Raw genomic sequence first — 23044 nt, 5'->3', positions numbered from 1 at the left:
ACAACTACACAGACATTTAACCGTTGTCTTTAAAATAGTTCTTAGAGATAAAACACCTCAATGGAAAGATGATTTTCATATGAATCACCATGAAAACAAATACATTTCACATACTGACTTACATTTTTTTATGCTTGAAAATGATGTTATGTTTTCAGTTTTAGATAGAAGACTGTAAGGTATTGTGACTAAAAAGCACTCGGATCATTTACTTAAGTAAGAGTAGCAATAATACAACGTAAAATACTATTAAAAGTAACTTCAAGCAGTTTTAGCAACGAAATGTACTTAAACTATTAAAGTAAAACCACTCACGATGCAGATATGCCTCTTAACACTGTTAAATCTAACATCTATGCGTGAAATGTTTCATATTTCCCTCTAAAATGTGTAAAAGATATAGAAAAGAATGTGAAAATGAGTAAAGATATAGTGTGGCATTTAAAGGAAATAGTCAAACAAATTACAATAAGGGGGAAATACCACCAAATATTCTTGGAAGATGTTTTACAGCACACTTCCAGGGAAGGTGTTTGGCTTAAGCTCAATGTTTAATGGTTTGAATTGTAGATGGGGGACACACAGGAGGGGGGGGGGGGGGCAGACTAGAGGCTCTGGCAGACAGAAGTCCCTCTGTGACGGGGGAGGGGGGGACCGGAGTGTCTGGCAGAGAGTCATCTGTACTAGTCCGAGGAGTGCTTGCAGTGGCAAACTGTGGGACTGGATAGAGTTTCTGTGCCAGCGCATTTTCAGGACTTCTGTCTGTGAGGCACATTTCTTTGCAACTTTCGCTCCAATGGCACAGAAAATAGGTCAATTCTATTTCTGCTGCCGCATAAGGGAACAAACTCCCGTTCTCAGGTGGAGCATTAGAGAAACATGTTCCATTTAAAATCAATCAAGAGTTAATGAAATATCTGCTGCAGCTTCAAGCTATTTTGCGTGATAGTCTTATTTCGTGGTTGATCTCTTAATGGAGCTGTATTTCACATTTAATGCACGCTATTTAATGACATAGTAGAGGAATGTCTCTTTGAGACATTAGCCAAGTTTTCCTTCCTTTGTTGACATAGCCGGGCCATGTTCGTGCACGTGAGCGTGCACGTGAGCGTGCCCCTCTGGCTCGCTCGCGGCCCGCTTACTGTATACAGGTGATGGTTTCTAGAACTATCAAGCAAGTCCTCGATGCTTGTATTGCGTTCTACATTTTCCATAATAGTCACATTTTCTACCTTTCTTTCTTTCTTTATTTTTTTTCATTTTTTTTTTTTACAAATATACATAATGTTCAGAACAAGATGAGGGAGGGAACGTCCTTTGCCGTCTCAAATTTCAGTCACTCATGGTCTTGCTTGATGGGTTTCATCCCCGCTGTGAGATATTTGTAATTTAAACCTGATATTGAAGAAGGGCAGGAATAGTTCCAGTATCTATGGCCGAGTCGTTTGAGGTGAGACACCTCACTTGGCCACAGCAAATGTTTTCGACCAAAGATGAGTTTTACTGAGTGTTATAGAAGAGTTTATCTGAAAACGACATAGGTTTTAGGATTATAAGTTTAAATCTGCTAATTCAACATCCTGTTAGCCACAGGATCATCTCAGCACTGCCACCTGATGTATAATAGGCACACAACAGCCTGCACCTGTCACAAGAGCAAATATGGGCATGGAAAGACCCTCTGCACTAGTTCCTCATTTAATGTCATTGTCTGGTGTGGAAGAGCTCAGTGTCGTTACACAACCCCTCGTTGGTTTAACACCAGAGTCTTGAGATGTTGATGATACCGATGATATCAGCTTTTGGTGTTTCCTAAAATACCGTCGCAAATAGTTCCATCGCCATAAGGAGAAGTGGGTGTAAGAGCTCCAAAAATAATGGGAGTTCCTGGGCTGCGTGTTAAGAAGATTGTGATGATATGAGCTATTAAATGTGCGCATGTCAATGGATCGCATTAGCAAGGCAATCAAACCCCTCCCCTTTGGCCCTCGTTTTACACCCAGCTTCACAAAGTCTGACGTAACATTAATAACTGGTTTCTTCTTTTGACAAATGTACTTATTGTAAGTCGATTTGGACAAAAGCGTCTGCTAAATGACCTAAATGTAATGCAAATGTAATAAAATGTAAATCGTGCACGGTCACTTTCTGCACCTTTCAAACTGGATTGTGTCCACAAATGCACTATTTCTGAGCCGAATGCAATAACAGATTCATGTCAATCACAATAACCAGACTTTTCTGACTGGAATGGAATGCCAACAAGGCATTTTACACACGTCACTTATGCACAAAGCTCGTTTTCACCAAAACTGTGCAGTTCAGAGCACCATGTGACAGGTGAGAGTAGTGTAAGGAGTGGAGTCTAGGGGGGGTCGTGCTTTCGATTACACTGCATTTATATAAATAATGTATTTATTAAAGAAGTCAAGGCTGAAGATGTAAACTGACATTAAAAAAAGGGGCACACACACAATATGATTTACAAACACCATAATAAAGATTTAAAAGTCACATTGTAAAATTGCATAAAAGTCTCGGATGTCATTATAAACAAAGTTGTCTGATACAATAAGTAGCTGTAATAAGTCACTATACAAACCTGCCTGATCATTTGTAATAAACAGTGTAAAAGTGGGCCTCATTCTACGAACCCTGGTGCTCCACACAGTTTAACTGATGGGAATACATGACCCTAAGAGTACGTTTCACCCAAATCAGCAGCGTATATTATTAGCCCTATGCAATATCAAGCACTTTTGCATAGGCCTACACTTAGCCTACCATTTAAGCATCTTCATTTATGTGCATATAAATAGATCAGCTCTGTCTACTGGACACATTTTTTCGACCGACTCCTTTGACTGCTTTGCACACGGTGTCTATTACATAGCCTATGCATCATATTTCGGGTGAGTGAAGGTATATAAGCCCGCGAGAGGGACGGAGGAGTTCACTGCAGTGAGCACATTCACCCAAGCGAATCCACTCTAGCCTTAAAGGTAACCCTGAGGTGAGTTTCACTGAGGAGCTTCAACTTCATGCGACGGGATACAAGTCGGGAAAAAGGGGCCGCACAGGGCCAGATTCTGTACCTCAGAAGCTCAGAGTTTGGCTTTGGACTCACTATGGAACCAGATGGGGGGAAAAATCTATTTGGCAACCAACCAGAGCTGCAAAGGATATTTGATCTTTTGCCTTGGAGGGCTTGGTTTTGGGAAAATTGGACTACCTTTTCTGATCATTTGTGCCTTGTCTTTCGGGGCTGCAAGAGAGGAATACTCACAGAGAGGAACTGTAAAATATGTTGCATGGTATCATGAAGGTTACACGTAGAACTCTGTATCCTGACATAAAGTGCAGTGAGGGAACTTAAAATGCCTTAGAGAGTCAAACTGTTTTTTTCTGATTTGCTCAGGTTGACCTGTTGAACTGATGACTTGTCCTCTGTTTTCCTCCCTCAGTCTAAAAAAATGGCATTAGCATCAACCCTGAAGGCAGCTGACATCACTGCAGCCCTTGCAGCATGCCAAGGTAAACCCCACAAGGAAAACGACACAGCATGCAGTACAGTTTATAAGAGTCTAGATGAAAGCAATTGTGTTCTTTTTAAGATCTTTTGCAAGAAAATGAAATGCCATCACATGTTTGTAGCTGAATGTTCTGCTGCAGAACTGAGTTCCTTAGACAGATTATACTTCCAGGCATCTTTTCTGCTTTAAAAACAAATAGTAACTGAATCAGCGGGCTGGATCCATAGTACAGCAAGCATGTGAAAAGTGACTTTAATGCCATTTCTGCATCTTGGCAGAAAGCATGAGTTGTAGCTACTTACTGCTAATGAGGCTAAAATGCTGCCAGTCACAGCGGACCTTGAGATCGGGGATGAATTATAGAAAACAAACTGCTATACCTCGAAAAAGCTGCAAAACATACTTGACTTTCTGTTTGAAACATCCACAATGTCTGACATGATCCCCGTCTCCTCACAGCTGCTGAGTCCTTCAACCACAAGGTCTTCTTCGCTAAGGTTGGCCTGTCCGCCAAGAGCCCCCAGGATATCAAGGCAGCCTTCCAAGTCATTGACCAGGACAAGAGTGGCTTCATTGAGGAGGATGAGCTGAAGTAGGCACCATCTCTTAGATTTCACCCTAAAGCCTCTCTAAGAGTTTGCAGCGCAGGTTTCCACTTTCTTTGGGTCACAGCGAAGTGAGGGCCACAAACCTTCGGAGAAGGAGTCGGGTTATGATCCGTTCTAACTCTAGGCCAGCGCTCTCCTCTGGTGTCTCATGCTGTAAGGGGAGATAATAGACGTAGCCATCTGGTGGCCAAATAGAAATCTTAAATTATTCTGAACTAAATACGATACAAGGCTACAACAGTCAAGGCTTTGGATATTTTCTGGAAACTCAAAAACTCTCAAACCAAATCAATTCGTGACATGGCAGAGGAAATATCTCTAGGCTGGTTTCTTGTCTGAAGGCACTCAGTATGTCTCTCTGCTCGTCCTCTCCAGGCTGTTCCTGCAGAACTTCTCTGCCTCCGCCAGGGCTCTGACCGACGCTGAGACCAAGGCCTTCCTCAAGGTCGGCGACAGCGATGGTGACGGCATGATCGGAGAGGATGGTGAGGAAAAACAAACGCAACTTGATCTGGAATTGTAACCACATTTAGTGGCTTCTAATATATGTAGAGATCTGGAAATCACACTCACACACTTCTCTCTCTTTATTCTTCCTGCAGAGTTCGCTCAGATGGTCAAGGGCTAAATGAAGAACTGACCAACATCTTACTTTACTACCCTAAAGGAACAACTTGAGCCAAGACATATGCCTCCTATTCTCTCTCACTCTCTCTCTCTCTCTTCAATTCTCCACACCAGTTTTGTACACTTGACCTTTACCCCCCTCCCCCCTCCCCATCCCCCCAATGGTTAACAAACTGCTCTCCTCTCTCTTTCTCCCTGGCTATGCTCACCCCTTTGCTGTCCACGATGAATGTACCTGACTAAGTGTAGGCTATAGCATGGTTGACTGTGTCTTTCTCTCTCTCTCTATCACTCTTTCTCTCTCTCTCTCACTCACTTCTGTCCTTGTTTTACTATGTGAGTTTTGCTTATTGTGAGATCAGCGATGATGCACTTTTATGGGAAACGGACAGACGATGAGAAAACAATAAAAGTTCTTTTTCAATAACACAAGTGTGACCGTGGTCTTCAATATACAAAAAAAAGGTTTTTGACAGTCTGGGTCTTAAGTTCAGAGTTCAGAAAATGGGATTTTAATGAAACAAAGCTGGGACAAAAAAACAAAAGAAACTGAAGGAGCAGACTGAGAAAAATCCATAAATTGTGGGGAAAAAAACAACTAAACTCAGAACAAACCGGCATGGCACTGTTTTCTTTACACACATTAAAACAGGAAACAAACTCTAAAAACCCAAAGGACCATGACATTACTGGCTTCCTTAGTTTTTACACAAAAGGCGATGATTTACATGATAAAGCTGGGAACAGGAAACACATTTTACAAAGAACATCTGGCCCTTTTATTTAGACCGATCCACAAAATGATCCAAAACTCTTTCTTTTAAGGAAATCACAAAGGAAAAGTGCATATATCATTTGGGCTCAAATGCTAATCTCATGTAACAATAGCACCGATGTGTTATTCCTAACACTTACATAGTCTCACTTTAAAAGTTACCTTTCACACTTTCAACAGGGACTTTTGTTGGAGGTCTCCACCCCTCCCTTAGAAATATGGAAGAATAAGAGGCAACTTTTTTTTTTTTTAATCAAAGACAAGGAGCAAAGGAACAAGGTAAATGTACAAAATGTAAATTCATGTTAAAAAAGCAAGTATTGAGAAAAGGATGTGAACAGGGTTTTTGTTGAACTCCAACAATAATTTGAGGTAATTCATAAAAATATACAAGAGGAGAGTGGTAGCATTCCACTTACAAGTATTTATATTATATTAGCCCAAAAGTATCACAAGGTTAACAGTAGCCTAGCTGAAATACTAGCATCCAAAATAAATGACATCAACATAAGTAAAAGATCAAATGTTATCAATTATCAATGACAACCAATTATGGATATCAGACCCAAACAGTTGCTCATGAAAACGTAGTATTCCCTTTATGGATCCCTGAAATGCTACATAATTTTCCTTCAGTTCCGCATCATGTCATGCCCCAAGTAAAGATGGCTCTGCAGTCGTGGGAAGCGGCCACAAGGTGGCGCCTCTGATCTGTCAATAAGTCACAGGGGTTTCAGCTGCTCCATGGTTTTACATTGCAAACCTGGAGGCTTTGAACTACAATGCAAATTTGTTTTGTGAGCTTAAGGTGAGTTGAATAGATGATTTTTTTTTATTTATTTAAGAAGCAGCTTTGAGACTTCTGAGTTTGAGACACACACACACACACACGCACACACACACACACACACACACACACACACACACACACACACACACACGCACACACACACACAGCTGCTGGACCTTTCCCTGATGTTACATTTTCAACTATCTATCTATCTATCTATCTATCTATCTATCTATCTATCTATCTATCTATCTATCTATCTATCTATCTATCTATCTATCTATCTATCTATCTATGTGTGCTACATTTCAGGATGATGAGATGTATTCCCTTGGTTCTTATTACAACAAAGCATCCCTCCCCTCTCTGCCGATGCCATTATTGCTGACTGGATTCACAGGAGACGCTGCTGTGTCAGATGGTTTGAAATGCTTCCTTCTGCAGACAACAACCTCATCAGTAAAGAGTGGCCAGTTGTCACGGTGACCAGGCGTAGACCTCAAAAATCCTAAAAGCAAAACCTCAGTCCCCGCCCACTCGATTAACAGTAGATCACGTCAAATGTGTGTGTGTGTGTGTGTGTGTGTGTGTGTGTGTGTGTGTGTGTGTGTGTGTGTGTGTGTGTGTGTGTGTGCGTGTTTCAGTATTCCTTGATGAACCATCACGATACACTAAAGTGAAACAACATAACTATTGTCATGCAATCAATCAATCAATGGTTATTTGACTCTGTAATACTTTTTTGTAAGTATTGGTTGATTATTTTAACTGTATTTATTCTACTGTCACTGAATTGATTTTCTATGGAAATGGTTTACTTTTATGAGGAAATAATAATAATAAAAACAATACAATCTGGTTTATTTAGCACGTATCAACGTTTTTAAAGATGCTTTATTGCAGCATAACATCACGTTGTTAATAAAGAGATAGAAAAGATAAGAAAAGGTCAATGAAAACACAAACAGTCAGACCGTGTGGTTTCAAGTCTTTTTCTTTTACTGGCACAGCTTGTAATATCAGAGCCTTACATAATGTCAGATGAGGATAACGTTGCCCCTGGTGACTCATGTGATTTATGACCTGCTCATCTGCATTTAGTAGATTATTCACTGAAACCAAAGGGAGGAAAGGGGCCTGATTCAAATTATAGATGTTGTAAGCTTCTTCACATCCTACACCTGCAGAGAGAGAGGGGGGGGCTGGGGATGGTTGATTGGTCAAAAGCCAGAGTTGTATGAGAGCAGGGAGAGAGGGAGAGAGGAGGAGGTTAATTGGGCAGGTGAGCGGCTGAGGAACACGAGAAGGAGGCGGCTGGCTGCGGGAACATTTGATCCGCGGACACGGTGGAAACTCAAGCATCCTTCGGCGCATCCACCTCGGCGTGTATATATAAGAGTGATCCAGCTGTCAGCGCCACACAGCCTTATCTGTCTGTCTGTCTGTCTGTCTGTCTATCTGCTGCTGCTGCTTTGGACCCGGGACGGAGAGGAACTCGAGCCAACAGCGGTGAGTCCCACAGATGCAGGGGGAAGGAAGGCAGGTGTTGTCCAGGTGTGTTGTACCTGTCTGCCCGGGGAAGCGATGCGATGTCGTCGGTGGGTTTGTTGCTGGTTTTAGCAAATCCTCCAAACGACCGACCAAAAGAAGTTGAGCAATTAACGACGTGATGAAGGATTTTCTTTAGCTGTAAGGTTGAACTTTAAGATTTGAGATATTCTTATGATAAACATATATGCATATAAGATTATATTTGAACTGTACTAAAATGATTAGAGGAGTGGCAGGTGGTCATAAAAACTATTCTATGTTTTGTTCAAGTAAACTCTATTTAAGAGCAGGAGAACTTTATTTTGCAATAATTATAGCAAAAATATTCATGGTTTGTAAGGGCCAAACATTAACAACATGGTAGAGGCGTTTGCATTTAATATATATATATATATATATATATATATATATATATATATATATATATATATATATATATATATACTGTATATAAAATAACATATAAACTTCCCACCCCAATATTTGTTTCTACAGTCTCTATGCCAATTATCTTGCAGTTAAGCAAGTTCAAGGGCGGCAAAAAAAGTCCCCAGAGGACCTGGATAAGGCTTGAAGAATCAGACACAAGTCATAAGAAATGTATTATTGATTAATGAAAATATTATCTCTTTTGAATTTCTTAAAATCCATCTCTACATGTTTTTTCTTCTGACAACTCGAGCATATTTGCCAAACAGGAGTTTTGATGAGATCATAATATTAACCTAGATACATCTGCAAATACAAAAATGTTAATCCAGCATGGCACAAACAAAATGGACTGGGAGCAGATCACAAAGTGTGTGTGTGTGTGTGTGTGTGTGTGTGTGTGTGTGTGTGTGTGTGTGTGTGTGTGTGTGTGTGTGTGTGTGTGTGTGTGTGTGTGTGTGTGTGTGTGTGTAATTTTCAGGGATTTTCTTTGACCTTACAGGACCGACATGTCGCTCACCTCTATTCTTTCAGCTGAGGCCATTGAAAATGCTGTCAAAGACTGTCAAGGTAGCATCCACACACACACACACACACACACGCACACACACACACACACACACACACACACACACACACACACACACACACACACACTCACACGCACAGAAGCAAAGCTCTGCCCTACTAATATTTGAAACTATACTCATTAATCACCTAAATGGCAGAAAGCAAATTATGCAGAATACATACATTATAACATTACCTTTACATTATCAATAGCTTTACTTTTTCCCAAACTAAATAATCCACAATTGATAAATCAACCTTCTCATAATCTGTGATGCATTTAGTCAATCTCGAATCTTCAATCTCCAACCCATTGTTGTCTACAGTCTCCTCTCCACTGCAGTCACATCCAGCTTTAAGGGACTTTGGAAAGGTTTTCAATCATCTTGTCTGTTTTAGCGGAGGCATGTGTCTATTGGATTTAAAAGATAAAAAAAAAAAATCAGGGGTGGTAAATCTCCCACCTGGACAGCAGCCACATGTTTTAATCTCCGCATCAGCTCCCAACCTGCTGAACCTCCTGGGTCGGCCCTAACCTCATTTTGACTTGTGTGTGTGTTTTGTGTTTCCAGCTCCGGACTCGTTCTGCTACAAGAAGTTCTTCCAGCTGTGTGGCCTGTCCTCAAAGACGGCCCAGGAAGTCAGAAATGTCTTTGAGATCATCGACGAGGACCACAGCGGCTTCATCGAGGAGTCTGAGCTCAAGTGTGTGAAGTAGTTAGGATGTATGACGGTTTCTCTCTCTCTCCTCTTTGATTCCTTTACCCACACACACACCATCCTCCTAACCCATGCTCTAACTCTTGTGTACATTGATTCGCTGTCAAGAGAGAAATGGAAACCATGAAAATATTGGCGATATTAATGGGATGGCACCATTCAGCCGTCTCCTAATAATCCACTAATGGGCAAAGTGTTTTTATTGCCTTTGTGTTTTATAATTCATCCCGAGGGTCAACTTAAGCCGTGCAATTTAGGAATTGATGCGGCGGTGTGTTTTCAACAGTGCACAGTCAACTCAAATCATTACAGCATACTCTTTGCATGTGTGTGTGTGTGTGTGTGTGTGTGTGTGTGTGTGTGTGTGTGTGTGTGTGTGCAGGTACTTCCTGCAGCGGTTTGTCCCTGGAGCGCGGACACTGACCGAGGCAGAAACCAAGCGCTTCATCTCAGCAGCCGACGATGACAGTGATGGCAGAATTGGAGCAGAGGGTCAGTATCTGATGTCTCGGATTGTATTTGCACAAACTCCTGATGTGGGCAGAAATGATCTCGTCGGTTGGATTAAACCTCAGGAGTCAAACAACCACAACCTGCGTCGACAGAGAGGAGGCAGCCATTCTCATTCTTAGAGCGCTTTTCATTTACTGAAGAAAGAAAAAAAAGTTGAAGACAGTTTAATCTTAATTTGAAGGAAGTGATTTGTCGGGTTGGTGTACCACTACAGATTCAGTTTGTCGCTGTGTTGCAGCACTCAATGGTTTGCTGAATTTGAAACTGTTGAAATGAGTCATGGCCTCCGAGCTTTGGGTGAATCACGCCGTTTAGATTCACGAGGGAAGGGGATGCTTTGCTTAATTGTCTGTGAGCTGATTTAATGTTCAGTATCACGTGCGTTGTTAAAGGCAACACGAAGGAGCAATAACTTTTATTTTGCTGTAGAGGTTTGGCTGAATCCATGATTAAAACCAGAAGATGTTTCTTTTCTATGCTTATCTGCAGCACATGAAATGGTGTCGGTGTCTTGAGGATGTGTTGTTTCAGATTGATCAGTATAGACAACATCTGCATGGATAGCAGAAGTCCAGATGCTTCTCCCAGCTATATCAGTATGAAGAATCCATAATTGGATAGGTTATAGGGGAAGGATATTTCACAGCTGTTCCAACATTTCTGTCTCTAGAATTCCAGTCTATGGTCCTGTCCTGAGTTTCCAGATGATAAGAGCTGAAGTCTTCAGTCCGCTCTCCTCGCCTCAAGAGCCTTCCATCCCCCAGTGATTTCTTCGGTTTTCTACTATATTCTGTGTGTGCTTATTGTTTTTAAATTACCTTTTTGTCCATTTAAAGACGAGAGACTTTTCATGTGTTCTTTTCACTGCGTTGCTCCATGTTTTCTTTTCTGCGTAACCCCACCTCTGTCAATGAATGAGATTAATAAACGTGTGGAAACACAGATCACATCTTTGCACTTCTCTCTTCTTAGTCGATGGGCAATGAATCAAATCACAATAATGCATGAACGTACACAAATATATGCTGAGTGGGAAATAAAAGCATCATGGGATCATTTAACAGTGTTACATGTTTGAATATGACATTAGAAACTTTTTTTCAATATTTTATTTTTACATGATTATGTTGTTAATTATATTTTGATATAAAGGTACAAACACACTACAATTACAAACACAAAGTCATTAATTCTCTGAACACAGGATAAACTGATTGGAGACAAATATGGGTGCAGACTCATGCTGGTGACAATGTAGCTCATGATTATACATGGAGGATTATTCATAGATCATATTCTAAAATGCTATCAACTGAGCAATTTTTATGTATTATAAGTTTAGGGGGTTGATTATGAATGTAAATGTGTGGTATAGAATTTAAAACAAATGATTAAATATGGAGATTAAAGTCACAAATGAGCAGGTGCTTTTAAAAGTATATCGTAAAAAGCATTTTTCACAAGACCCATCTTTTTCCCCGCTTGCTTTTAGTTTAGTCAGAGGAGGCCCCATGGCTTTTATATGAACTTCCCGCTACTTTCGGTTAATACTGGTGATATTATTCCATTTCTCCTAACTTAAAAATGGATCAAACTTGTCAGCTCCTGTTGTTTTTAATATAAATAAACTGACTTGGCTTGACTTGATACACCAAACCAAACAGCACAATGCGGCATCATTTTCCCTCGTGTGCAATATAGAGTTGCAGGTGGATGTAATCAAATACAAGGACAAACAAGATGAGGCCCAGGACAAAGTGGTAATGAGATCCCATAAATGTTTAGCTAGATTTAAATGGGGTATGGGGGATTTGTTGGATTCCCTTTCTTAATCTAAGTCAGTGGTGTCTTTTTAACGTAAAGTGTGGAGTTAATATGATTTGTTAATATCTTCATGAGCTTGACTGACACCCAATACTACATACAGCTCACATTTATCTTTGAAGTTAATGTTAAAACTGTAACAATATTATTGCATGAACCGACGTCATTGTACATTATAAAGTACACTTAACCCAGAAGTTACTCGACTTTCCCGGTTTGGACTCGGAACTATTATTTGGCTCGAAATCGATGCTACACGACCAGTTGAACGGGTGACACCACGCTGTCAAAAGCAGGAAGTAAAGAATGTAACGCGTATATGCGGCATCTTCATGGACATGTACTCTCATTGAGCTCAGCTCCTCATTGTTTATTCGTATTGACCCGCGTTGTAACCACGAGCAGCAGACCGTGTTGGCTTCCCGCTCTGTGAGGTGAGTGTTGCCGTCGTGTGTGAGTGTGTTACCGCCGCCGTTCACGGACTTTCCTCGTCGGGACCACAACTCCACCGCTAGCATGAGCAGCTAGCCGGCTAACTAGTCGCTTAGACTGACTTAACTTCGGCCAGCTGCCGGCGGCTGTGCCCGTTAACGCACGGAGACCGCACGTATCCCGCGTGTTTAATTCATTTAGTCACAATAAACGGAAACAGCGAGTGTGTAGACACAGTTCCGCTCTCTGTGTTTAGCGCTAGCTCAGCTCGCAGACGCTTAACCGGCTTCACTCAGCAGGTAATGTTGCTAACTTGCATCCAAAAACAAGTCTCCTGGATGCAGACTTGCAGGGGTCAAATGCTAGATGTTCAAATACTGCACCGAAGCAACCTAGTGAACTTGTTTTTCTGCTCTGAATCGTATCTAACTGCTGCTAGCTAACGTGCATGTTAAGGCTTTACGTTGCATTAAAAAACTGGCACTGTGGTAAAATATGGCACATGTTCAGCATAGTGATAATGCATGCCTAACTCCTAAGGGAGACTGTACAGAATGAGGACCGTGGTGCATGCATGCATTTGGGCTCTAAGTATTTAGGCAGCCTTGTATATTCAGCCCCTCTGCTGATACTCAGTGGTAAGATTGAATTTGGTATTTGTCAGTCCACGGTATGTCCATCTGCTATTGATCCAGTTCCAAAAGTGGGATCCTAAATGAACCATATATTTCTATTCTCTCGTTTTAGGACAAACACCTGTGAATATTCTTGCACCAAAATAGGAACTTATTCCTATTTAAGTCTGCACACATTTAAATGCGAAGTATCCAATTTGTTTGACTGCTGATTGTTTTTGTTTTTGTTCTTCTAATCTTATTGAACTGTTGGGAGGGATCGTTGTCAGTCTGGTTGAACCACTGTACATTATTCTGTTCTCTGTGAACGAAACAAACCCACCACTTCATACAAAATAACATCTATTTCTAACAAAGACACAACTTAAAAGCATGAAAGACAATTTTCAAAAGTCCTCATACTCATCTGCCTGTAGCAAATACATTTTTTTTCTGGTCTTCTACCATAGTTTTAGCAACGTGCACTACATATAATAGCAAATGTGTGCATATTTTATTTTATTTTGGTTGAATAATCACTTGCTTTAATACTTGCATACTGCATGAATTAAGGAATGCACTGATGTGACAACTCCAATTCCAATACCTCATATCAGGGTTTAATCTGCCCACATACCAGTTCCCTTTTTCTGTTATTCAAAATATATATTGCAGAACTAATTGGAATATTTTTCATGTTACGCCACCGGCACTAGTCAATCCTTGTTGTGGTCAGTATTGGGTAAAAACAGATCAGTGCCTCCCGTCCCTAGTGTAAATGCCTTCTGTTATCAGCTGTGTGTGTGTGGTCCCTCCAGTTAGAAGTTAATGTTTATTAGCACTAGATTTGTCATGTTACAGTATGTGATGTACTTGCCTTTGTTCTGCAGGCACACGGCATGCTAACCAAACTGTCTTTGGAGCAAAGGAAATCCAGACACAAGTTACACTAATGCTGATGATTAGGTAAAGCAGACATGATTGTGATGATGCAATGCTGACTATCTCTCATTATCAGAGGTCTCGCAGCTTTTGTCTGATTCTGTCAGCTTTCTCTTTGTGTCTATTTCAGTCCCAGAATGGCCTCAGGAATGCAAGAGAAACAGTTCACGCCATCCCTGCTCAATTTTTTCGTTTACAACCCCACATTTGGACCACGAGAAGGAGAGGTGAGAAATGCTAAGCACGGGTTTTACAGCTGAGTGCGTTTACTCTGATGATTTGGAAACATTCAGATAATTATTATTATTCTTTTGTTAGGAAGAGAAGAAGATCTTGTTTTACCACCCAAGTGACGTGGAGAAGAATGAGAAGATCAGAAACGTGGGCCTTTGTGAGGCCATCGTACAGTTCACGAGGTAAAGAGTCCAGTACTCTGCTTGCAACAGAAGCAGAGTAGAGCTCCAACATTTTACTGAGTCGGTGGATTCTGATGGTTATTTAGATCTCTGCCATGTTGTTAATCTCCTGTCTTAGTAGCTGTGTTAAAGAAAACAAAAGGAAAGTTCACTTCTTTTTTAATCTGAAGGAACAGAATATGGAAATGTTGTAATATGTGGACAGATACACACTGATGTCTAATGTCTGTAAAAGCACAACATGGCCATGTCTTCTGTCTTCCAGGACGTTCTGTCCAACAAAGCCAGCTAAATCCCTGCACACACAGAAGAACCGGCAGTTTTTCTTCGAGCCCGAGGACAATTTCTGGATAGTCATGGTATCTTTAAAGGCTTACGTGTACCTTACCTGTCCAGTATTTCCTGTTTGTCAAGAAACCTTCTATGGAATGTAATTAAGCTAATCCATTTGATCCACTCTTTCTATTTCAAATGAATTCCCCAGGTGGTTCGAAACCCAATGATCGAGAAACCAAACAAAGATGGTAAACCTCCCACAGTAGAATATCAGGAAGAGGAAATACTTGTGAGTCCTGAGAGAGAATACTCATCAACATCTGTGTTTCTATCGCTGAATATCATCAGTTTAAAGTTTTACTCACGATGCCCTCTTGACTCTGCAGGACACTGTTTATGGTGCAGTGGTGCGGCAATGCTACAGCATGTACAAGGTGAGTTCCAGTATGTTTACCTCATGCTTTAATAACTTATCATTTTCAATAATTACTTCCTCTTCTAAAAGCCAGATAATTACACTCAGACTACCAATGTAATGCATGTTTATGATGCCAAAGAATCATCTTGTAACAGTGATTGTTTCCTTGTGCTGTAGCTCTTCAATGGTACATTTGGTAGAGCAATGGAAGCCGGCGGAGTGGAGCTGCTCATTCAGAAGCTTGAAAAGTTCTTCTACAGGGTAAGAAGCTCATCCATCCAATCTTATTTCTAAGTGGATATCTTCATACCATAACGTTTTCTTTTTATTTCTAATATTTATTGAACTGGCTTTGATATGAAATATGTTATATCATAGTTGTTATTATTATTAACAATAAACCTTGTGTGTAGCATTTGTCATACAGGAAATGCAGCACACCATGCTTTACAATAAGGGAAATAGATATAGAAAGAACATAAAGACAAGAGAAATAAAACAAAGTTGATGAAATAGAAGATAAGATGAGATAGAATGCATAACATAAGATGGAAAATAAAACCCACAATTATAATACATTTAAGACAAAACCCCAAAGTATTTTCTTAAGTTCAGTCTCTACTGGTTTGTTCATAAAGTGAGAAGTCAGTGTTTTCACAAGAGCTGGTCTCTGCTGATCAAATAAATATTATTTCTTTGTAAATACTCACTCGGGAAAGATGCTAAAGTAGTTTGCAGTCATGCCTCATTTCTTGATGTCTACATCATCTGCCTCATGCAACCATCGCCTCGCCGGAGCGACGCGGCTCCGAGCAGCAACGCTGACGTGAACGTATAAAACATTCATTTCCAATTAAGGGATACCCTTCTTAAGTTATCGCAGGTTACCCTCCATGTAACCCAAAGACCGATAGGAGAGAGAAGCTGTTGTGCGTTAGAGGGGTTGAATGTCAGGATGATGCAAGCGTCTCTACAGTCTGAGAGTTTCTTATTCCGCTGCCTTTTTTGCGCTGTAAGCTTTACAGTTGGTAATCTAAGCCCTTTCTCCTCCTCCTCCCTTGTCTCCGGGCTGTCTCATGATATTTTCAACATGTGTGTGTGTGTGTGTTTCCAGTATCTGCAGACTCTCCACTTGCAGTCATGCGACTTGCTGGACGTGTTCGGAGGGATCAGCTTCTTCCCACTGGACAAGATGACCTACCTGAAGATCCAATCCTTCGTCAACAGAGTGGAGGAGAGCCTAAGTCTGATCAAATACACGGCCTTCCTGTACAACGACCAGCTTATCTGGTACAGACCCAACACCTGCTGAAACTGTGTGTGTGTGTGTGATTGTCCATGAGATCCACCAGTAGATGTGTTGATCGACACAAACTTATATAGCCCTAATGTTGTAACCATGAAATCCCAGCTTCGACATCTACAATAACATCACGGCATGCTGGGTAAACAGAGGTGACTTTTTACATGACCTGTAATCCTCTTTGTGGCTAAAGTGCTCTCTGCTGTGTCACTTGCCTTTTTTAATTGTGCTGACAGCCACCTGGCTCGGTGTTTAACCACCGGGGATTACATGATTCCTAATGAAATTGTATGTCAATGTGGTCTCTAGCGATCTGTCAGTGGACAAACGGAGAGGAGACTTTTAATTATTGTCCAAATTATTGCTCTGGAACGGAAAATCGCTAGAAATAAATGTATTATTATTATTATTATTGAAGCACATTTGCAGCCAGGAGACACTTTGTCTCAACATCTTGCCCATGAATTGTGCTTTTGCATTGTGGCATGGTGCGTGTTGTAATCCTGTCGTTGGGTCTGCAGGAGCGGACTGGAACAAGACGATATGAGGATCCTGTACAAGTATCTGACCACCTCGCTGTTTCCCAGACACTCTGAACCGGAGGTGAGGAGGTGGGAGTGTCAACAACTCCACAGCACACTTGACGCGCATCCATTAATGACTTCGCTAATCTGCACACTTTTTATACGCACACATTTATATGCATCAACGTCAGTTTGATCAATTCTATTTGGTTTTAAGTATAACCCTGGGAGACAAATTGAGCATGAAATGAGAGAAACGAGAAAGGAGAAGTTTGTGAATGTTTGTGTAAGACGGAGCAAAGAGGCCTTGCTTCTATGTGATGGTGATCATCTTGGTCCTGATGGTGCTCCACATACAATGCTTCTCCTTGATATAAGAATGTAATGCCATCTATACGGTTTTAAATATTAATGATCCAGACAGTACAATGCCACTGACCTGAATATGAGCTGTGAATATAACTTTCAAGCTATGCCACTCGTCTTCACGCCAAGCCTTCTTCTTTCCTTTGTCTAGTTGGCTGGCAGGGACTCTCCTCTGAGGCCGGAGGTCGCAGGGAATCTGTTGCACTATGGGAGGTAAGTCAGCGGTCGCGTGTGTCTGTGCAGCCACTCCCTCTGTAGAGGGAAGGGCCAAAATGAGTTTAAATGTCTGGCAATATGGTAAAAATGGTAAATTGCACGTCAAAAAGCATAATCTGGATGCACACGTGAGTGTTTGTGTTCTGTGTTCTTACCTGTAGCACTTTGATTATAGCACTGTTGTACTTGTTGTGTCCTTGCTGAACAGCTACTACTTTACTCAGATGAGAACTTAACACTTGTTTCTTTTTTTTCGCTCTTACTTTATCGGCAATGATATGTTGTGTTTTAATTATTGTAAGTCGCTTCAGACAAAAGCATCTACTAAATGACCAAAATGCAAGATGTTTACATACGCATGCGTGTCAGTGTGCCAGCGTCATGTGGTTTTGACCCACTGACGGTAATTAGCGATGCTCGCAGTCAACCAGATGATTTAAGGAGGTAACTCCCTCAGCTAACACAATAAGAGAGCAGGTGGAGAGTATCTCTGCCCTTCAGGGTTATCTCTCTGCCCAGTTACAGTGTACATATGTGATGAGGGAAGGTTTGCTCTGGTGTGTCGGCTGTCTGACATCCTTCTAACGTAAACGGTTCCACTTAATAATAAGTGGCATCCTTGGAATCCGGTACTTTTACAGCACAACAGTGAAGCCCTTGTTCAGTTTGTGGTCTTCTCTTTTGCATCAGTCATGAAGCAGTCAACGCATTTAGAATGGAGAACATGAATCTCTTTCTGTTCTTCCGTGTTAACGATGCTTGATTAGGTGTGGTTTAGTTGATATCGGAACAGCTGCAGGCCCCGTTGCTGTTAAATTTAGTAATAATAATATTGCTCTTATACAGATGATGACTCATATCCTTTTTGGCAACCCAGTCAACTGTCTGTTGTGCCACCAACAGACCAAACCTTCCACTCTGAGCAACACACGCAAAATGACAAAAATAATTCCCTTTAACTTGCTGTAGATATTCAGGATCCCCTGAGGATGAAGCTGAAACGATATGCCATCTGGCATTGAAGAGAATCACTTGTTTCAGCTTCTATTTTAGTTCCAAATTAAAGTATTTCATGATTTATTAGTCTTCGATTAAATTAATTAAATATATTTTAGTTTTGGATTGTTGGTTAAACTAAACAAGGCGTTTGAATAAAGCAACTCAAGCTCACTGAAACTTCAACTTTGCTTGAACCAAAGTATTGGACAAACTGAAATGTTGACCTGCTCATGACCATAAACATCTAAAATCCTATGCCAGTCTAGTTGCGATAGCAGACGGAGCGTCATTGCTAAGCCACAAATGTGGAATACTTTAATCGCCCCCCAGGAAAAAGGATAATTCATGAGCTTTCCTCTTGTGCCACCATCAGGACAAAATGTCAACTTCTTCTACCGGATATCTCATAGAATGATAGGTTTTCATGAAATCTGCTGAGTGCATCCGTGTTCCCAAGAGGATAAAGTCTCTGTTTTAAATAATCACCTGAAGGACTTCTGCTCCAATACCACCGTCATGACAAACTAAACCTTTATCCTTTTTCTTCTTCTTTTTTTAACAGCATTACCAACAGCCTTTCAGTGTAGTGAACCTTTTGATTTTAGGCGTGTCTTATTCTGACTTTCCTGCCCACCTTATATTAACCCAGTCTTATATTAACCTCTGTCCTCTCAGATTTTTGACAGGTCCATCCAATCTTAAAGATCCAGAGGCCAAATTCCGATTTCCTAAAATATTTGTCAGCACAGAGGATGGCTATGAGGAGCTGCATCTGATCGTTTATAAGGTAAGGAAGAGAAAATCTGATCTGCCATTTCATGAAAGTCTACAATCATCGTCATTCATACACATACAGTAGGTTTTTATGTTTTAAAATAGGGGGCACGTTCAATTTTTAGAAGGATTTTCATAATCTGTGATTTATATTCCACTGCTCCATCAAAACGATATGGATTTTTGGGATTAGACAGCTGAATTTTAAAATGATGTCCCACGATGCTCATCATCACATTAATGCCGTTTCTAACCTGCGTGACCTTGATTCTGCGTTTTACCTGCACTGATCTGCTCTTTTCCAGGCAATGAGCGCTGCGACTTGTTTCATGATCAGCGGTGAGTGTGCATCTTCAACCGCCTACTGTTCTTACAGGAAAGGGTGCAATAAAAGTGCAATTCCCTTTTTACAAATTCAGTTTTAGTATATTTAATTCCATTTGACTGCTCATTTAAAGCAAAAATAGTGCTTTTTCTTCAGCTCATGTCCCATAATAGCTTGTTTTTTACTCTCCTCCATCTCTTTCAGCCTCTGTGGAGCTGACGAGAGACTTCTGCGAACAGCTGGATGCCTTGGTGGGCCCTCAGCTTACTCTGCTGGCGTCTGACATTTGTGAACAGTTCACGGTTAACCGCAGGATATCGGGGTCAGTTGAGAATCCACCACTTCTCATTAGCTGTCTGCCACCCTCTGAAGATCATGTGTTCTTGCTTTTGTCTTGAAGTTTTGAATAGAAGATAGAAGATAATTGGTAATAACACAAGACAAACTTTTAAGGCTCGAATGTTATGAATTACTGTCTATATCTTATTATTGATAAGATTATGAATGGAATTAGAATCTTGTGAATTACATTCTGATGACCTTGCAGCGTATAACATACTGTTGAACTATGTCACCACATGGTTTCATGGCGTTGGATCTAAATCTAAAGTCTTTCTACCCATATCTCCTGTTACCGCTGACAACTAATTATTAATGTTATTATCACATTTTCCTCCATCAATCATTTAATTTAGTTGTTTCATTTATTCAATTTTAAGTATGAAAAATAGTAACAATTTTAATCAATTGTTTGAGACATTTTATTTCAGCTGGATTTGCTTTGACGTTTTTTTTGTTTGTTGTTTTTTTGTCTAATTTAATAGTAAACTGTATATTTGTGGGTTTTGAGTGTTGTTTGGGAATTGGGATGGATTTCTTTCCACAATCTTTTGTGATTTTTGAAGACTGATCGGGTGATGTAATAGCACTACATCATATAGAGGTGATAATTATTTAAATATAATTTATTTATTTAAACTATCACTATCATCTTGTCAGAAGAAAACATTTATTGCCTTAGTTAAAAGTCTAGTCCTGGTTTTTATTCCAGTTGCTTTGTTTTTGCAGTCAACTCGTTTGTTTTAACTCTGGCTGGCAGCGATAGTCGGGACTCTAATACCGCTGGGTATGGTCAGGTCACTACTTGGCGGTAACTCAAGCAGCGGAGGTTTAACGACTGGCATCCTGGCCAGCTCTCCTTTTAACCCCAGCAGTTAGATTCAGATACGTCCTCCCCTGTAATCCAAGACTGGACTCTCCTGCCCAGGCAATTTGACTGGGCTCCTTTTTTAATCACTCTAGTGAAAAATCCACTGAATAAACAATGCCGTCCCAAATTCCTCAGCTGGCATCCAGGTCTTTGTCCTGATTTGGCCTGGTAGAACTGTACATGATTAGAGGCTGTATGGCCTGGCCATTTACAGTACTGTGGTAATAACTGTATCCTCAGCTCACCTTAACATGGGTGGATAACAGAGGCTTAATTAAAATGCACAACTTGCCTTTTGTTGGATGTTATCATCTGAAGTGGTTGGCTTACTGTATCATTTGTTAATAATGTGCGTTTGCCCCGGAGAGACTCACCGGAAAAAAATGACTAAACGGATTAGGTAAGCCCAAAAGTGGCTGATGGTGCTTCTTTTTTTTTTTTTTTTTAACAAACCTGTTCTTCAATGTGGTTACCATTCAGGCCAGAGAAGGAGCCCCAGTTTAAGTTCATCTACTTCAACCACATGAACCTGGCGGAGAAGAGCACCATCCACATGAGGAAGACTGCCAGTGTTTGCCTCACCTCGGTGCACCCTGACCTCATGAAGATCCTGGGAGACATCAACTGTGACTTTGCCAGGTATAGCAGTGTTTTCAGATTTCACAAACCCAGGAAAGAGAATGCGTAAAATGACAAACTTTACTGACAAAACTACACCGTTTTGTGGCGGTCATGAGACTGTATTGTGCCGTGTGTGCAGTCTGTGGTTCAGACGGTGGCATCGACATTTATAGAATTTATCCCAGTATCAATATCGGTTCCTCTTTTAGTGCAGATGTTGTGCAGATGCTGCTTGTGAGCACACCCGAAACACGCTCACAGGGCTATTTGTGTAATTTATTATTGAAATGTTAGTCATTTTGTGTGTTTTAAATATGAAATTTAATTCAATGTGTAAGTAAGAAGCTATGTGTAATTTCTAGTGGTGGGATTCATCAGTCACCTGACGACTCAGAGGCTCACGATTGGATCATTAAACGACTCATCATGATGCATCTTTATTTTGGATTTAAATATAATGAGTGTTTCCTTCAAATCTTGTGTGATACCGTTGATGTGCAACATTTCTTCAACAAATCATCACAATTCATCATAGAATCAATTATTTCTCTCACTTCTAGTCATTTCTGAAACACTACAAGGAATATTAAATTATATTACCTTTTGATTAAATTTCCACGTCTGTGTAATCTTAGAAGAACCTGCTGTAAATTTGGTAAATGCCCTTTATTTGATGGTGTGTGGTTCTTTCTGTGTGCCTCCCAGGGTTGACGAGGATGAAGAAATCATCGTGAAGGCTATGACGGACTACTGGGTAGTCGGCAAGAAGTCGGACCAGAGAGAACTGTATGTGATCCTCAATCAGAAGAACGCCAACCTGATCGAAGTAAACGGTAAGTCTCCTCCACCTGGAAATCTGTGTCATCACCTTCACAATCGGCAATCTGCCTTCATACTCGATCTCTTCTTCACCCTTTTGGCCCGTTTGTCGTTTGTCCGCTACAGAGGAGGTAAAGAGGCTCTGTGCGACGCAGTTCAACAACATTTTCTTCTTGGACTGATGGCGCTGTAGGACGGAGACTGTTTCACCACACTAAAAACTGTCAGAGTTGCGGGGTATCATGACAGCATCAGTGTAATGCAATAATTGCATTGTACAAAATAAAAAAAATAACTTTCTCACCAAGTTTTTTTTTTCATTTAACCTATACAAATTGTAATTTCCTCTTGTAATTTAATGTAAATCCAGATTTTTACTGTACATCTGCTTTATTTTCTTTCATTTCCTTTGTACATACTTGTACTGTTGATTTGGATTTTTTTTTTTTTTTTAATGAACACATCATGACAAAGTCTCAAATTAATTTAAAAACTGACATGCACAGAAGAGGTTACTCCAGGTTGCTTTGATGATCAGTGATAATTTTGAAATAAGTTGTCATCATGTCAAGTATTGTGGTTTGAAAATAAATTAAGAAGTAATTTTACTTTGTGTAAGATATTTTTTCCTTGTAGAGTGTGTTTTATGGGACTTGGGGACCAAGATGCCAGTATGTGTGCTACTGGAGGAACTTTACCAAATGGGTTTTCACAGGGACACATTTTCAGATCACAAGTATAAAGTTTAACATTACTTCTACGGTAGTGTTTTTACACCGTTTTATTTTTACACGATTGAATGATTCCCCAAAATCTTAGAAGACCATTAGAGATTGTGAACAACAGTCC

At 40.5% G+C, this 23044-nt stretch overlaps 3 protein-coding genes across 6 annotated transcripts; all 3 read left to right on the top strand.

Annotated features, from left to right (window-relative positions):
- Positions 1-2925: 2925 nt before the first annotated feature.
- On the top strand, positions 2926-5189 carry pvalb3 (parvalbumin 3). Its single transcript, XM_084040694.1, has 5 exons — positions 2926-3013; positions 3465-3534; positions 3993-4125; positions 4517-4626; positions 4744-5189. Exons 2-5 carry the CDS (start codon positions 3474-3476, stop codon positions 4767-4769), a joined length of 330 nt encoding a protein of 109 aa, XP_083896820.1. The 5' UTR covers positions 2926-3013; positions 3465-3473; the 3' UTR covers positions 4770-5189.
- A 2368-nt stretch (positions 5190-7557) lies between these two features.
- On the top strand, positions 7558-11063 carry pvalb9 (parvalbumin 9). 2 transcript variants are annotated; one of them, XM_084040136.1, is made up of 5 exons: positions 7558-7842; positions 8795-8883; positions 9456-9588; positions 9986-10095; positions 10787-11063. In XM_084040136.1, exons 2-5 carry the CDS (start codon positions 8823-8825, stop codon positions 10810-10812), a joined length of 330 nt encoding a protein of 109 aa, XP_083896262.1. In that variant the 5' UTR covers positions 7558-7842; positions 8795-8822; the 3' UTR covers positions 10813-11063. The 2 variants fall into 2 exon arrangements, with proteins under 2 accessions (XP_083896262.1, XP_083896261.1); XM_084040135.1 differs by having other exon boundaries at positions 7559-7842; positions 8816-8883.
- A 1155-nt stretch (positions 11064-12218) lies between these two features.
- On the top strand, positions 12219-22817 carry ccz1 (CCZ1 homolog, vacuolar protein trafficking and biogenesis associated). 3 transcript variants are annotated; one of them, XM_084039623.1, is made up of 17 exons: positions 12219-12374; positions 13877-13952; positions 14059-14155; positions 14247-14344; positions 14610-14703; positions 14829-14909; positions 15007-15054; positions 15216-15299; positions 16153-16328; positions 16863-16944; positions 17383-17444; positions 19122-19233; positions 19526-19559; positions 19750-19867; positions 21236-21394; positions 22082-22209; positions 22322-22817. In XM_084039623.1, the coding sequence occupies exons 2-17, from the start codon at positions 13939-13941 to the stop codon at positions 22375-22377; spliced, it is 1443 nt and encodes a 480-aa protein (XP_083895749.1). In that variant the 5' UTR covers positions 12219-12374; positions 13877-13938; the 3' UTR covers positions 22378-22817. The 3 variants fall into 3 exon arrangements, with proteins under 3 accessions (XP_083895749.1, XP_083895751.1, XP_083895750.1); XM_084039625.1 differs by lacking the exon at positions 13877-13952 and having other exon boundaries at positions 12243-12374; XM_084039624.1 differs by lacking the exon at positions 12219-12374 and having other exon boundaries at positions 13875-13952; positions 14036-14155.
- The last annotated feature ends 227 nt before the right edge of the window (positions 22818-23044 follow it).

Source organism: Eutrigla gurnardus (assembly GCF_963514095.1).
Source record: "Eutrigla gurnardus genome assembly, chromosome: 22".
NCBI classification, from domain to species: domain Eukaryota; kingdom Metazoa; phylum Chordata; class Actinopteri; order Perciformes; family Triglidae; genus Eutrigla; species Eutrigla gurnardus.
The sequence above is the reverse complement of the archived record's forward strand: the minus strand, read 5'-3'. Positions and strand labels throughout refer to the sequence as shown.